Here is a 16,948-nt window from a genome sequence, read left to right on the forward strand (position 1 = left end):
TCTAGGACTTTATTATTCATCAATAACAGAATTAAACCCCAAGATGCGATAATTTATGATCTATTCTGTTTGGTTCAACAGTTTATGAAGGAATAAACAGCCAAGAAAAAAACATAGTAGTAGGATGTTTGTCTCTTGGTTATACAATAGGAATTATACCCTGTTTTGCTTAAGAAAACATAAATGCTAAATAAGACCTTTGGTGTCATTTTTATCACAGATGAGGCATAGCTGAACCAAACATAATTTGTAGGTCATCTGTAGAATTAATTCTTAGTGCAAATTCCAAGCCTAGTTTAGCGATGATTAAAACTATTAATTGGTTTGGGATAAAACAAAATATTAGAAGATGCTTAATATTTTTGAATATTTATATTTAAAGTTGCTATACAATGAACCAAATGCTTATAGACATACAGGTATACAAGCCAGTATCAACTAAATGATCACAACCACGGACGATCTACTGCTAAAGATGCTATATACTTGACACCCTATAAAATGGAATCTTTCAGCAGTACTACAGGAAAAAGTAGAAAGATATACTTGATTCATTTATCTATCTTCATACTATGTGTATTTTCACCATGTGCAGAAATTTAAACAAAACACCTTCTTTAATCAGATTCGTATGAATGACCTCAAAACTTTACACATAACTAATCCCCTTAATGAGCATCAAAGAAATAACTTTTTCCAAAATATTTTTCAAATAAGAACTCTCTGAAAGAGAATAGGTTCCTATTTCGTTCTTACTGATGGATAATGTTTCATATACCTTTTAAAGGCTTATTAAATGCTGTCTTTTCAACTATCCACAACACAAACTTCCTAGTTAAAACCATGGAATACCAGCTCCTAGAGTTATGTGTGGCAACCTGGGATGGTTTCTTTTCTAATACCAAGAAAAGGTAAAAATAGCATTTTTAATAATATAATATGTTAAATCCCCCAAAAAGAAAGAATTTTTAAAAGTATGAAACTAATCTGGGTTGCCAAGAGACATCCCATACATTTAATTGACTACCAAAAAGGGCAGCCCAAACCTCACGATGAAATCAAACTCATTTTCCAAATAAAACTAGATCCAAACATACATCTGTTACAGCCTCAAATATAAAATTTAGACATTCTAGTCATGATACCTTCCCGCATGTATCCACAGGATTTGTAATCACTAGATCCAAGTAACTTGTCAGCTCAGGGACCACACTATGTAATACCAACAGAAGTTTGGGATCATGTAGAATTAACAAAACCACTGCTTGATTACATTTCTCACTTGCTTTCGAAATGTTAGTTAAACCAACTATTAACCAATCCACTTCTTAACTATGCGCCCCTGCCTTCTCATAGCTCAGGTGGCCAGAAGTACACTCCCAGTCCCTCTGTCCTTCTCCCACCTCACCCTGACAAACTTCCTTTGCTGCAAACAATAAATTACCTGTGGGTCCCATAGCGCATTATGTTCCCTCCCATCTGACTGCTTCTGCACATGTTCCTCTCTGCCCTGGAATACCTTTCTCCTCTTCTCCTTACCCTGCCTAACCCTACTTACACATCATCAAAAATGGACCTATTCTGTCCTATTCTGTCTGGGAAGGCTGTCCTAGCAGGAAATCTGGGAGGACTGGGGCACACGAGGGCCCTAAGACACTACTTTTCTATGGTCCCAGAGCAGCATGTCACAGTATCTGTCATCCTGTCTTAATTTCTACCCCTAAGACCACAAACTCTTTGAAAATCAGAAGCTACATCTGTTTTATCTTCTGGTTCTATGGTTTAACAAAATGGAAATAGTCAAGTGGAAGTTGCTGATGAGATAGATAAATGAGAAAGATAAGCCAACAGGACTTAAGAATATAGTAGTACTCTAATGTCAAGTTAATAGATTTATACCCTCGGAAAACAATAAAAATTTAAGAGATTTCTCATAATATATTACAAAAGACATCTTTTATGTTAAACAGATTATACATATGAATAGGATAAGATACTGAGAGTAATTTATATAATTCTACAGACTGTCACAAAGAAACTAAATATTACAATACAAAAATATTATATATTTGGTTTTAATTTGTTCCTAAGTTTTCACATTTGAGCAACACTATGTCAAAAGTAACTATACGTGTTATTTAACCTTAAGTTCCACAAATTAGGTTAGAGAAGATCAAAATCAAAATAAACTTGGGACTCTACAAATTGCTTTTGAAAACATATGTGGATTAATGGCTACTTAGTGCTAATCCATGAAAGAAAGATGAAAAGCAACACTGCTCCTAATTATGAAGAAAACAATTCTGCCCACTTCCTCAATTCTAACGTTTTATGAAATGGCTCTAAAACACAAAAGCCCACAGTGATGTAATTCCTTCCAGACAGTCTGAATGGTGAGGCCCATATAGTTTTCAGTTGTAATTCAAACCTGAACATGCCATAATCTGTAAAAAGCACAAATCAGAATGTCTTTTTTTAACACGGGCAAAGTGACATCCTCAGTTCAAAAACAGATCTCTATTTCCAATATTAGACAAAATCATTACATTATAATAAAAATTATGACCAAGTTAGGAATGATGTTTCGAGGTCTTTGAGAATCCTTACCTAATCCTATTCGGTTTGGACTTGTTTCTCGGCTACATCCCTGACTCCTGGGAATCTTGCTTCGTTTTTCTGAAGAGGGGGTCACAGGTGGGCCTCTTGACGAACCCCCAGCAAGGCCTCCATAACCACTTCCCAACAGTTTCCCTGGGGAACTTGACCGGCTGCCAGCTAAAAATGAAACAAAACAAAACTGAAGAATAGCTATAAATCAGGGAAGAAACTATAATAATTTCAGAAGTCAGTAAGTACATTAATTTGGATCAAACACTAAGAATTTTATATAAAAATGGCTTTTTGGTGGTGGTAGTACTAATTTTTTTTAATGGAGCATAAAGGAACATCAAGCATCATAAAAGAATGTTTATACAAAGAAGAATTACAGGAGGAGTTCTACAAAACAGTAAAATTTCTGATTCAAAAGAGTGAGCTGAGTATAAACAGCTCCCTATTCTGCAGCAAATTTCTACAAATAATCACAAAGGTGCTTGTTTACTGTTTTATTTGTTTGTTCTATAAGAGTTGATATGTGAAAAATTTTAAGTATAACTATTGGAAGAAAAGAATTATAATAGAAGTTTCTTAAACAATAGTGGAAGAAAACAGATCCAAGAACACAAATGGAAGAAAAGGAGGCAAGAAGATAACTAGAAACATGGTAAATAAAAAAAATCACACAAAAAAAATGGTAGAAATAAACTCAAACATATCACTATTCGTACTAAGTGTGGCCAGATTAATCTATTAAAAGACAGAAATTCTTGGATTGATTTAAAAATAGAAAATGATATTTAACTGCTGTTGTTCATTAAGAAACAAACAACACACCTAACACAAAACAACAAAACAGAACGAAATGTTAAAAAAGGACAAGGGATATTTCATATTGATAAAAAAATAACTGTCTATTAAGGCATAATAATCATGAACCTTTATGCTCCAAGTAACACAGCTTTGAAATATAAAACATAAAATTGATAAAGATACAGGGATAAACTGAGAAGGCCATATTTATTAGTGTATCTCTAAGGAAAATAACTAATGAAACTAATAAGTAATACACCTCTCTGAAATGGACAGAGTGGTCAAAATTATACAGATATGTATAAACACATGTCCCACATACACACACGCGTACAACAAAGAGAAGATATTCTTTTCACCTTTCTACACATACTACAAAAACTGTGTACTAAGTTTCAAAGGAAATCTCAGAAATCTACAAAAGTAGAAATTACGTAAGACCACTGAGATGTACACAAGAGAATAGCCCTGAGATGTACACAAGAGAATCAGAAATTTAAAATAAGTAAGAGTTAGTGATTTTTATAAATGAGTAAGTGGTTGGATAGCTATATAACCATTTCTCATGAGACAGCATTCTTTCTTAAAACAGCAAAATTTTAAAGATTGCATCAACACACTAAAATGGCATTTATTTACTTAGTACACTCCCCTTAAGTAGAGAAGGCAATAAAATTCTCAAACATAAAATGCATGTTATTGTGTACCAGAATAGCATGACCCAGAGATAAAAAGCCTTTTAAATAACATGTAACCTTGAAACACACCCCCACACACACCCCTCCATCATTCAAATGAATCACTAAGGTAACTACTCACAAAAATTAGAACTTGATAATGACAGCTACAATTTAAAGTGAAATTCATTATCAAAATCACTGGTACACATCACCATGAAGAACCTGTCTCAGGATTTATTAATCTTGCCCATTAACTTTGAGCACCCAAAACGGACTATTTAGCTATGTAAAAGGAGAAAAGAAATTCATTCTAAACTCTAGAATTTGAAAATGCAGAAAGATTAACTAAGCTCATAATAAACATAGAAATTAATATTGTGCAAGGAACATGGGACAGGGAGTGAAGGAGAACGCAAAAAAAAAAAAAAAAAAAAAAAAAAAAAAGGCAAGAAGAGAAATGGCTTACCACCAGCAGGATTAGCAGATCTGGATCCTTGATTATGAGAGCAGACCAAAGGACAGGCAAAAAGTGGATTAAAAGACAATAGCACAATACAGAAGGTCAGCATGCAACACAACACAAATGTCTTTGTTCACAAACACATTAGCAAAATAGCTTTTTCTTCTGGGTCTTTTTCCTCTTAGTTTACTTTTGTACCTATGTTTACTGTAGTCATATCATACTCTATCAGCATTTATTTTAGGTCTGTTCATGGAACACTCAGAAACCTATGTGCCAGCACAGTGCCAGGCAGAGGAGATGCAGAGAAGACCAGTATGTTAGCCTCCAGGAGCACGTCTACTCTTCAGTGCTGAGCAAGCTTAGAGAAGTGACTAGATCCTATTCGTTTATGGATTCCTACCACTGTGACTGGTACTTAACACATAGGAAATGCTCAATAAACATCACGCATCCAAAGAAACTGCTACTAACTAGTTTCATCTGAATATCCTATGCCAAATCCTCAAATATTTATTTATTTATTTAAATTTTTATTTATTTATGATAGGCACACAGTGAGAGAGAGAGAGAGGCAGAGACACAGGCAGAGGGAGAAGCAGGCTCCATGCACCGGGAGCCTGACGTGGGATTCGATCCCGGGTCTCCAGGATCGCGCCCTGGGCCAAAGACAGGTGCTAAACTGCTGCGCCACCCAGGGATCCCCAAATCCTCAAATATTTAAATGCTAATCTTCACATATTTAAATCCTCAAATATTTAAAATATGCATTTTTAAAATATGCCTAACAATAGATTTAGGGCCCTAAATCTAATGTTAATGAAATCTATTCACTATTATACCAGGACTTTGAATGCTACTGTATCTACATTTGTAAAACATATAATGATGCTCATGTTTACCTCCTATAGCAATTTTTTTAAATACTAAATTTATATGCATAAGTTTGAGGTCTAGTCTTGATTATTTGCTGGGTTGTCCCTTCCTGTGAGTGGAATTTGGTCAGTAAGGTAAAGCTGAAGACTTTTAAAGTGGAGCGCTAAGATAGGGTAGAGTATTTCTACAAGACTAAAAATTACAGCTCTATCCTTGCCCTCACCCCCACTACAGAAGCAATGTAGTCTTCACTACCTCCTAAGCAGAGGAGCCAGGCCACAGGCAGGAACCCCTGCAGAGGCCAATGCCAATAAACAGACATAAAGTAATTTAAAGTACTGTTTAACCCTTACTCTCCAAGAAAGGAACACTGCATGGCTAAAGAACTAGACATTTTTTTATTAAACTCAATTTTAACATACAAACCTATATTTTGAATCTTGAACAGCATTTGTCAAGAAAAATTTCTCTGCGAGAAGACCTGATTTATATTTAGGAGGTCATGACCAGAGTATTTTATCCATCTGTGACTCCAGGCATCACTAGGGTTCAACAGAATAACCAGTGCTAGGATACTGTTCTCAAGGTCTAAAGGTGCACAACGCATGTTATGTTGTGTACACCTGGGTGATACACCAGAAGCATGTGCTTCTGCATCAGACAAGCCTGTTAGCAATGTATGACCGATGTTATACTTTCTTTTCAGAAAGGATATTACATTTGTTTAACATGAGGCCTAGAGTTACCAGAGGGACATAGGAGAGTATCTGAATTCACAAGGAGCTGAGAAAGGCATTCTAAATACTAACCAGAACCTAAGGTCTGGCCACAGACTGAGTGCTCTCTACACACGCCAGATAGCTCCTGGGAACCACAGAGGATGTGGACACCGATGGGCTGGGGAGTGCTGTGCTGGGACGAGTGGAACTCCCAGGGAAGGAGAGCCTTCCTCCCCCACGCTCACCTTGCCCGGGAGAACTGGGACACCCAGCTCCACTCTACATGCATACAGAAGGAGCAGGAGACTCAAAGTCAAGTGTGGCTGGGAAGTGAGACACTGGGGTGGTTCCTAAGAGTGATCTGAATACATTCCTTCCATCTATGGCTGCTTTCATGGCTGATGCTAAACAAGCCAAGTGACTCAACATGTACAGACAAGCAGTAATGGAAGCGAGAGCAGCTGGGCAAAGCAGAAGCCCACACTGGCAGGTGGAGAAGAGCAGGCTGCAGATGTTAGAACACAGGGTTAATGGGGAGAGCTTTTAATGGATTTGCTCATTACCACTGAACGAGAACTCCACATTAAAATAATCCCCAGGTACTGCTCTTAAATTACATCAGAGGGACTCCTTATCAACAGTAAAATGGGTCACAGCCCAGGTATATCTCAATTTGAGATGCTTGAGGAAAGGGAGAGAAACCACATCTTAAAGTTTAATGTGTAATAATACAAAATTTAAATCACCTGGAAGGGAGACCAAAGTATCCATTTTGTAAGCTTACCCAACAAACATCAAGACTACTGACGGCAGCTTGGAGCCACACAAATGTGGTTTTCCCCTGAAGTAATGAAAATAACTATAAATTTTTCAACTGTAGAATGGGCTGTTGAACAAAACTGAGATAACAAAGAGTAAAAAATATACTCCTTACGCTGGGACTGTGAAACCACTTTGGCGCGACTGCGGCCTCGATTGTCCGGGGTGGTAGCGACGTTGGTGGCACTCCCGGAACTCTGACGTCTTGTGCGGATCCGACCTGGAAGATGCAGCAAAAATGGTGTTTCCATCACGTTTTCAGTCAGTGAGACCTACTCAAGAAAACAACCCAGATCACGCCCAAGTGGCACTGACTGGGCCACCTGCAGGGGCACGGGTCTTCCTCACGTGCGGTCTTGACCCATTTCCCTGTGTACAACACACATGCGCATTCTATCTGCACACACAAGTTCTACAGATATGTAGCAACTCCTGAGAATGAGTCATGAACCTACAAGGTGCTTCTGTTACAAGTATTATAGCATATCATATTTGCAGATAAGGAGGTGATATCCATTTGAAGATTTTTTTTCCCACAATTTAATGTTTTTCACATTAAATTCTTTTTTACTACCTACAAATCTGTCAAATTTCCAAAAGCAGAAAAATATTAGCGGTCATCTTAAGAAAAATACTACAGAAATAAGAGTAAATGCAAACAAAACAAAACAAAACCACCAAAAAACCATAACTCAGCAATCAAAAGCTATAGCACCCTGGAGAATGTTTTGATATATAGCATTAAACCTCTATTTTAAAACATTTTAAGATTGTTTATTTATTTGAGAGAGAGAGTGAGTGCACACGCAGGGGGAGGGGCAGAGAGACTGAAAGAAGCGGACTCTGCTGTGGAGGCAGGCCGATGCAGGGCTCAATCCTAGGACCCTGGGATCATGACCTGAGCTGAAAGCCGACCTTAACCAAATGAGCTACCAAGGCACCCCTAAACTTCTAGTTTAAAGGATGTGTGACAACAAGTTTCTAGACTGCAAAAGATGAAGACAGAATCTATATTACAGAGTAGCTAGAGAAGCAATGACAAAAAAAAAAAAAAGCAATTATCACAGGCATTTATGAGAAGAATTTGCCATTTGCCATTCTAAGTAAAGCAATCCTGTTCAACTCCTGTTACTAAATCATGAAACCTTAAAAACAAAAGTGAACTCAGAAATGCAAAATCAGTGATGATTGGAGATTAAAACTTTTTAAAATTCAGGACTTCTTTGGTTTCAGTAGGGGCACAAAATGCCTCTCCTGTCATAAGTCAATCAGAACAGCAACTTGATAAGGAAAACACAAACCAATGGAACTTGCATTGGCATCTTACATTGCTCAAAACCACTTCTATGTCATCATTTAAGAAAGCTTACAGAAAAGTAATACAGAAAAATCCTAAGACTTGAAAAAGGCTCAAGAAAAAGAGGTAAGGAGCAATAAAAGCACTGCAGTAAGAAAAAAATTAAAATTAGAATCAATGACCTTTAATAGCAGTTTAAGCAAAGACCCACAAATTCTAGAATCTGTACTAAAGCTATATGGTATCATACTAGGAGCTGAACATGTGTGAATTTGTAATTCTCATAAGAACATTTTATTTCCATTTTACAGATGAGGAAACAAGGAAACGGGGATTAATTAATTTGTCCAAGGTCACACCACTGGTTTAGCTACCTGTGCTTGTCTGGCTAGCTGGCTGACATATGAATAAGGACATTTTACTTTCCTAAGGAAGTTAAATCAAGGCAGTCACTGAGTCAGTGAACATGAAAAACCAACTGAATCTCACTTCCTATTTTAAATTCACTGTATGTAGGACACAAAAGGATACTTTAAATGTCCCTGTATCCCCTACTTTCTCCCAACATTTGGTAACCTGGTCCTAAACCCGGCATTCATCATCCCCTTTTGCATTTCTTGAAACTTTTAATATAGCTAGGTGTATAACCAAGAAACAGATGGCATGGTTTTAGATATTTTAAATGCTTTTAATTGTATTAAAGGATATATATTTTTCCAAAACTTACTGTTTTGCTCAACATTTTATTTGTGAGGTCACTTATGGAATTGATTTTTAGAGACCCACTTTATTTTTTTCCATATGACTAATCAGCATCCAAGTACATTTTCTTAACCCCTTACTGATCTAAAAGTCACCTTTTGTCATTTACCAAGTACTTAAATACATGTGTGGGCTTGTTTCTCAACTGTCTGGTCTGTCTCATTCAGTGGTCCACGTGTCCACACCAGTGTAACATCACAATGTTGTGAATAGCTTACAAAAACGTTTTTGCTAATTGGTAGAGTAACCAACCTGGTTTTCCCCCAAGGCCTTTGTTCTCTTCAATATCCATCCAAAGATACAATTTTAAAACAACCTGCTGAAATCTTAACTGCATTATGTGGAATGCAGGGTTAATTTCGAGGGGGGGGGGTAAGACAGATTTATGATCTTGATCTTTCATTTTCTTCAATGTCTTATAATAAAGCTTTATAATTTTGTTTAAAAGTCTTAAAGTCTTAAATTTTACAGATTTATTCAAAGGTGCCTTTTCTTTATGACACAAAATACATTAAATTGTATTTTCTAATTTCTAGACAAATGTGAATGTAATCTTTATATTTTGATCTTAATTCTGGGAATCTTGCTAAACTTTTGTTAATTTTACTAACTTGTATGTAGATTATCTGGGGTCATCTAAATATACTATCTACAAAAAGACCAGTTTTTTCCCTTCAAACTCTACTCTTTCATTTCTCTGCTTTATCCCACTGTCTTAGACATGTAGTCCACACTTACATGGGTAGGCTTTGTTGCTTTGAGCCATATATATTTTTTAATCAGGGAATTTCACAAAGTATGATATTTCAATAGGCTATGAAAACCCCTTTGTATTCCTAATTGCCAAGGATTTGCCAAAATAATTGAATTTTTTGATGCTTTCTCTACATCTTCTTAGGTAAGAGGATTCTTCTCTTAAACGTGCTGATCCATCAGGAAGTTTCTAAGCTATTAGACCCAAGATAAACTCTCACAATGTACATACTCACATACACAATATGTCTTGACTGTACCCTTCTCTCATTTAGTGCTAAGGCTACATCAGCTGCATTAATGTGGGAAGTATTCTCACCTTCTTGGAGTTTATTTTATAAGACTGGGATTATCCAATGCCTCATACAATTTCTATTTCTTAATCCTGTCTTTTTAATGTTTAATGCCTACTTCATTAACTTGTACTCTTATCTTTATTATTTCCTTCCAACTCTCCTTAGGGTTTATTCTGTTCTTTCTCTAACATTTGGAAACAACCTCCTAAATGCTTCTCTTCTAATACGAACTTAAGGCTATGAATTTTCCTCTAAGCACTGTTTTTGCTTCATTCCATAAGGATTGATATGTAGCTCAACATAAAGTGTTGCTTTAAAAAAATACATTACTAGATTTTATTTGTTAATGTTTTGCTTTGGGAAAATAATTTGGATCTGTACTTCACACTTTATACCAAGAAAAACAGCAAATGAACCTAAGATTAAAAAGTAAAACATGAAATCATACAAGTTTTAAGATAAAACACAGGAGAAATCCCTTGTAACTTGTAGTGGGAAAGTCCATTCTGGTTGTGATTAAAAGCCATTAGAAGACTGATAAATCTGATTACTTAATTTTTTTAAATAAAATCTCAGCATGACAAGAAGAAAACTATGAGCAAGTTAATGAAAATGACAAATTGGGAAAAATTATTTGCAATTCATATCACAAAGGGCTAATTTCCACATAAAAGGTTTCTAGGAATCAGTAAGTCCACCAAACAGTAGTGTGCTGGTAAATGTTTAAAAATGGGCAGTGGGGAAGGGTTCCTGCAGATTTGTGTTTTCTAATTTCCCTGGTGTAAATATTCGCACCATGGCCAATTTCAGGCTACTGACATGAAATCAATTAGATTACATAAAGTCTGAAAATCTAACAACTGGCTGTCATGAAATAGTTCAAGACAGCCCCAGCAGACCACTATCACAATGCAATAAAGAATGGACAAGAGCTAGGAAAAGGTAGTTAACAGAAAATAGAAATGGTTCTTGAGTGTATGAAGTATTATTCAGCCTCAGTCAATAAGAAAAAAAGCTAAGAATGTGCTAACATTCTAACACGTAGGTAAAGAGGAGGCACTCTTATTCATTGCTGCTGAGAGTGGAAATTAGTACAGCCCTTATAGAAAGCTGTTTGGCAAGATCTACCACAATTACAAATGCACACACTTTTTATTCCACCAATTCCACTTTAGGTAGTTTATTCTACTAATATATTTGCACCCATGCAAAGTGACATATATTAGAGATTATTCATGATAGCAATGTTTATAATAGCAAAACTCTGGAAATAATTCCAAGGTCTATCAATATGGGACTGGCTGGTTAGTTTCCACGTAGCGGAATGCGGTACAATGGTAATCAAGAATAAGGACATCCTCTAAGCTAATATGGAAGGATCTTATGATGCATTAAGTGAAAATAATCAAGATGTAGTGTATAAATATGCTATCTTTTATGTTTTCAGAAGGGGAGAAAATACTTTTAAATTGCTCCTATATGCCAAGAAACTCTTGATAGAAATGAAACTAAAAGTTGTAAGACTGAAGTCAAAGGGAAAGAAGTGATAGCTAGGCAAATGAAAAGATGGGAGGGAAACTACTAATTGCGTACCTCCTCCTATTTTCTGAGTTTTGAACTACATGAACGTATTCCCTATTTAGAAATCTATATATATATATATATATTATATATATATATATATATAATATATATATATTCAAACATCCAAACACATAAAAGTTTATTAATCTTCTCGTGAAAAATATGCACTATCACCACAAATAAAATCCCTGCAGAATTCTTACTACTAAGTGTTGCCCAATCTTCAGCTCACTTCTTTTTTGCCAGTACCAACACTGGTTTTTGCAGTCCTTAACTTTCTTCATTCTGTTGTGTTCCTTTTCTATTTTCTTTATGCCTTTTTCTTCTCATATAGGCCATGTCTTGCAAGTCTATGTTTGGGTTCATTTTTTTTTTTTTTGCATAATCCAAGGAATCATAAATACTGCCAAAGCCCACTGTCATGCCACCACCAAAATGGGTTCTAAATCCAAATACAAAGATGACATCTGGTGTGGTCTTGTACATTTTGTCTAGTTCTCGCCAAATTTCTGTCTTAGGTACTGTTGCCTTTCTGAGATAAAGAATATCAAAGACCCTCTGTTTCCGCTGAAATAGTCAGTTGGTCATGAACTTCTCGATCTGGATAGTTACTGTGTCATTCATGATAGTGGCTGAGCTTCAAGCAACTTTATATTGCTTGAAGGAAAAGAGCTACTTTATATTTTTATTTTTTTAAGATTTTTATTTATTTATTCATGAGACACACACACACACACACAGAGAGAGAGAGAGAGAGAGAGAGAGGCAGAGACTTAGAGAAGCAGAATCTTCACAAGGAGCCCGATGTGGCACTCGATTCCAGGACCTGAGGATCCCAACCTGAGCTGAAGGCAGATGCTCAACCACTGAGTCACCTCGACTTCCCTACTAATTTTTATTATATAGCAATCCTCTTTATCTCTAAGGTTTTGCCTTACTTTTTGTCTGTTATTAATAGATCTTCCACAGCTTTCCTTTACTATGTATTTCTTATCCTTTTGTTTTTTACTCTATCTGCAGGCTTTTATTTTAGATTTGTCCCTTTAAATATCACATAGCTGGATCTTTAAAAACAATTAAGTCTAATAATCTTTCTATTTTAACTGGAAAGTGTAGTTCATATAAGCTTATTTTTACCATCTTAATCACACTTATTTGTCTTTTAGCCTCTGTTGCTTCCTTGTCTTAATTTTTTAAGGCTATGCTTAACTGTGTTTTAAGATAATGGTCTCATTAATTAAAGTAACATATTAAAAACACAACTTCAATTAGATCATACTTTTGGAGAGATGGGAGTTTTAAAATCTTTTTTATTAAAGATTTTATTTATTTATTTGACAGAGAGAGAGAGAGAGAGAGAGAACCCAAGCAGGGGGAGGGAGGGTGAGAGAGGGAAAGGTAGGTTCCCCGCTGAGCAGGGAGCCAGATGTGGAGGCTCAATCCCAGGATCCTGGGATCATGACCCGAGCCGAAGGCAGACACTTAACCAACTGAGCCACCCAGGCACCCCAAAATCACTGCCTTTTTAAGTTAAACTTTTAATTTTGAGATAATTGTAGATTCCACTGCAGCTGTTAGATGGAACACAGAGGGAGTCCATGTGCTCTTTACCCAGATTCCCTCCATCTTCTAAACCTGCAGTGCAAAATCAGAAGCAAGACATGGATGTTAATAGGCTCCATCCATCTTATCCAGATTTCTCCAATTTTATTTGGATGTAAACTCTGGCTTTCCTTCATGGGTAGTCTCTTTGCCCCTCTCGCTGCTTCTAATACCTTCTTTTTCAATCTGTGGTGTTCTACTATTTTACCATTTGTCCTTCTGTCTTGCTTGGGACTTGCTGGGTTATTGGAGTCTGTGGTCTAGTACCTTTCATCAATTCTGGAGACTTTTCAGCCATCACCTCTTCAAATACTGTCCATGCCCCATTCTCTCTTCATTAAATGTCTTCACTATTGTCCATGTAACTTTCTTTGTCTTTCACAACTCTACTCTTCTACACACACTGTACTCTGGACAGTACTTTCCTGTCTTGAATTCATGAATTCTCTCTATAGCTACAAAAATTCTGTTGCTTAAATTACACAGTGAGTTGTTAATTTTAATCATCTATTATATTTTCATTTCTAAAAGATCCATTTGTTCTTTAAAATTGACTTGGTCATTCTTTATAGTCTCTTACTCCTTCACTTATCTTTGCAAATTTATTCTTTAAATATTAAGACAATGAAAGGATTCCTTTTCTTGGAACTTTATAGGAATTCTTTAAGATGCAGATTGAAGTGGTATTCTTCCAATGAGGATTTATGTTTGTTTCTGCTAGTGTCCTTAGACACAAGTGATTCACAAGCCACTTTAATATGATTTATCTATTCAGGTGTTTTATCTGTTGGGTTCTCAGACGAAAAGTGTCAATTCTGATTCAAAAACTGCATGAAGATGCAATTTATGACTGCAAATTCTCAGGGAAGATTCCTTACCCCCTTTACCCAGTATCAAGATTAAGAAATGGGTAAAATTTCCTCTCATCCTCTTCAGTTTAGTGGAGTTAACTTCCTTTTTATCAGTGATGATCAGGTCCTGGGTGGGCTCCACTTTACTCGTCCTCCATGTCCCACATATCCGTCACAGGGAATGCTCAACATCTCTGACATTCATCCAAAAACCTCAAGGTAAAAACCAGCTTTTAAACCCTCACTTACTAGGGTTCTTGTTTCTGCTTAGATCTAGAGATGTGTGGGTTCACTGTTTTCATCCTAGATCAGTGATATGTTTCTCAATGAGGAGGATCATTCTGCTGAATTCTACATGTTGCTAAAAATGCAAGTTTCTTACTTCTTTTAGACATTTAACTGCAATTATATATTTCATGTTACATAAAAGATCCTTAAGTCTTGAAGGATTAAAACGTTTATATTCTTTTCGCTTGCCACTTCTCCCTCATTATAGAGGTAATTATGGCTTATGAGCTCACATGTGGTATGTTTTAATCTCTGGGAATCTTGGACCCGATTTGGGTGTACTCCTCTGCAGAAGTTCACTGCTCCTGTCCAGCACCCTTGGAGGCTACAAACACATACCACTTGAATTCATCAGGCTGGAGTTCCCAGACGCTACAGACAATGAGAATTGAAACCATAATTTACGCCAGAAGTGCACTCAGTTACAAATAAGGGGAGACTGGTTTTTTCCTCTAGATAGGACAAAGTCAAGAGATACCATATTAACCTGAAGATAAAGAGGTTTTGTTCCTTGTCCCCTTTACAATGCTGGCTCAATGTCAACCTTACCTCTCACCTGGGAAGATTGCATAAGGGCTTGTTTCTTGTCGCCACGGGGATCCCCATGAATCGCTAAGACCTCAGGGCACCCTTAAAATCAATTTTGGGGAGTTAAAAGGGCCTCTGTTGTGTTGTACTCAGATAAAGATTTCTTATATAAGGAGAAGGTTGGTTGGTTTGTTTTCAGTTTATTAATTTAGTGATATTACTCTGAGTGCTTATTTACGTTCTAAAGAGATGATATAAAATACTCCACGGTCTTTAAGAAAAACAAAATATATTCAATAAATGGAACAAAGAATAAAAATATTTTTAGTTCTACAATATGACCTGTTACTAACTGACATTCATACTGTGTTATGAAAGAAGATGAAATGCAGACATGAAAGAAAAAAGCATAAGTAAGAGAAATAGAAATAAGCAGTATCAGAGAACTATCCAACAGAAAAAAAATAATTCTGGAGATGGACAAGAATGGACCTACCCAAAGAAGGGGCTACACCCAGAAGCAAACAAAGAATTGGAAGAGAGCAGCCTTTGACTTTCATAGAATAAAGGCAGAACAACCAATATTGAGTAGCTTTTTAAAAGAGCTGCTGAAGAATTTCTTTCAAACACAATGCCATTCTTCCAGAAGAGCCCTCAAAATGGGAAATGAAACCTGTGCAGCCAGTTTAACTTGCAGCCATGGTTTTCCTACAGTTGGTCCAAGGTAATTTAAGAAATCACTTATCAGACAGCCTCATATCACTAGAGTTTCTGTCCCCCTTATGTTTCAAAATTTCAGGCAATTCTTAATTTAGAGGTTATAAAGATTAAAAGTTCTTGTAGATAAATCACCACTCATCACACTGGGCCTTTTGGCATATGTATTTGCTTTATAAACTCATGGCTTCGGGGCACAACTAAAGCAAACTCTACTCGTATGCAGCATTTTTTATAAAATCAAAATTTGGGAAGTTGACCACTTGTAAATTATGTTACCTGCAAGTACCATTCCCCCAAAGGAACAACTTTTCTTGCGTTTTTTAAAGACAAAACTGAAAGAACCTTAGTACTTTTACTCCAACATACAGACACATATATTTTCACTGTGTAAAAAAGCTAATCACTTAAAATTCAGAGTTCTTGGATAAATATTCAATAATACCAAATATTTTATTTCCCGATAAAACTGAACTAAAATAAAATCTAAGTTCCTTTTCCTGAAGAGCAGACAAGACTACATTGGTTTTTAATTTGTAATCTTAAAAACCATGAAAAGTTAAGGCAGGGCTTTTTTTCCTACATTCAGTCCAAGTCCATTAAGCCTTTGACTTAATAACGTATGATCATTTATTCTCTGAAATGATCAGTAAGTTGTGAGCTCCCAAGGGTCATTCAAGCCCAGGAACCCTGCATTTAAAATTATGTGTTCCAAGAAAGAATCTGAATGAGGTATTTCCTAAACCATAGTAGCTCTTAAAAACACACACACAAAAAAAACAAAAACACAAAAAAACAAAACAACCCCCCCACACACACACCAAACCCAACCATTAGATGAGAGTGCATTCATTTGTCACAGCTGCAGCATCTCATCATAGACTTTCCCACAAGCAGCAGAACCAATGATATAAATGCTTCCTTCAAAATCTCCCCAAATTAATCAAAGATAACCTGGAAATAAACTTGTTTCCAAAGGATGAGTTTCTGTTGGTTCTTCACAAAAAAATATTTTCTGACTAGTTGTAAATGTGAGAAAGGCTACTTGATGGGTATGATAAAGAAACTCCCAAAGGAGATGTATTTTCTCCATTCCTACACTAGGCCAGAATTCAAATGCATTGTCTGAATTTTTACTTTAGAGCATCCAACTATTGATTCCAAGTCTTATCTTTGTCTCCTACTGATGAAAGCACCTGCCTCTTCTTGTCTCAGGAGCTAGACAGGAAAGTATTTCATAGGCTTATTAACAAATTTTAAAAAGGCCCAAAAGGTTTACAAAAATTCAAACTGGAAACTCAGGACAAG

The 16,948-nt window shown here is 36.2% G+C and overlaps 1 protein-coding gene across 4 annotated transcripts in view; it reads right to left on the minus strand.

Moving 5' to 3' along the window:
* Nucleotides 1-16,948, minus strand: part of CLASP1 (cytoplasmic linker associated protein 1) — a 266,188-nt gene that overhangs the window by 78,514 nt on the left and 170,726 nt on the right. For all 4 annotated transcript variants that reach the window (XM_055315783.1, XM_055315784.1, XM_055315785.1 and 1 more), the window contains 2 exons: nt 7,078-7,182; nt 2,608-2,775 (listed from right to left, as the gene is read on the minus strand). In XM_055315783.1, the coding sequence (XP_055171758.1) occupies nt 2,608-2,775; nt 7,078-7,182 (273 nt within the window). The remainder of the gene's footprint in view (nt 1-2,607; nt 2,776-7,077; nt 7,183-16,948) is intronic.

The sequence above is a fragment of the Nyctereutes procyonoides genome, unplaced genomic scaffold (genome assembly GCF_905146905.1).
Source record: "Nyctereutes procyonoides isolate TBG_1078 unplaced genomic scaffold, NYPRO_anot_genome, whole genome shotgun sequence".
Lineage (NCBI taxonomy): Eukaryota > Metazoa > Chordata > Mammalia > Carnivora > Canidae > Nyctereutes > Nyctereutes procyonoides.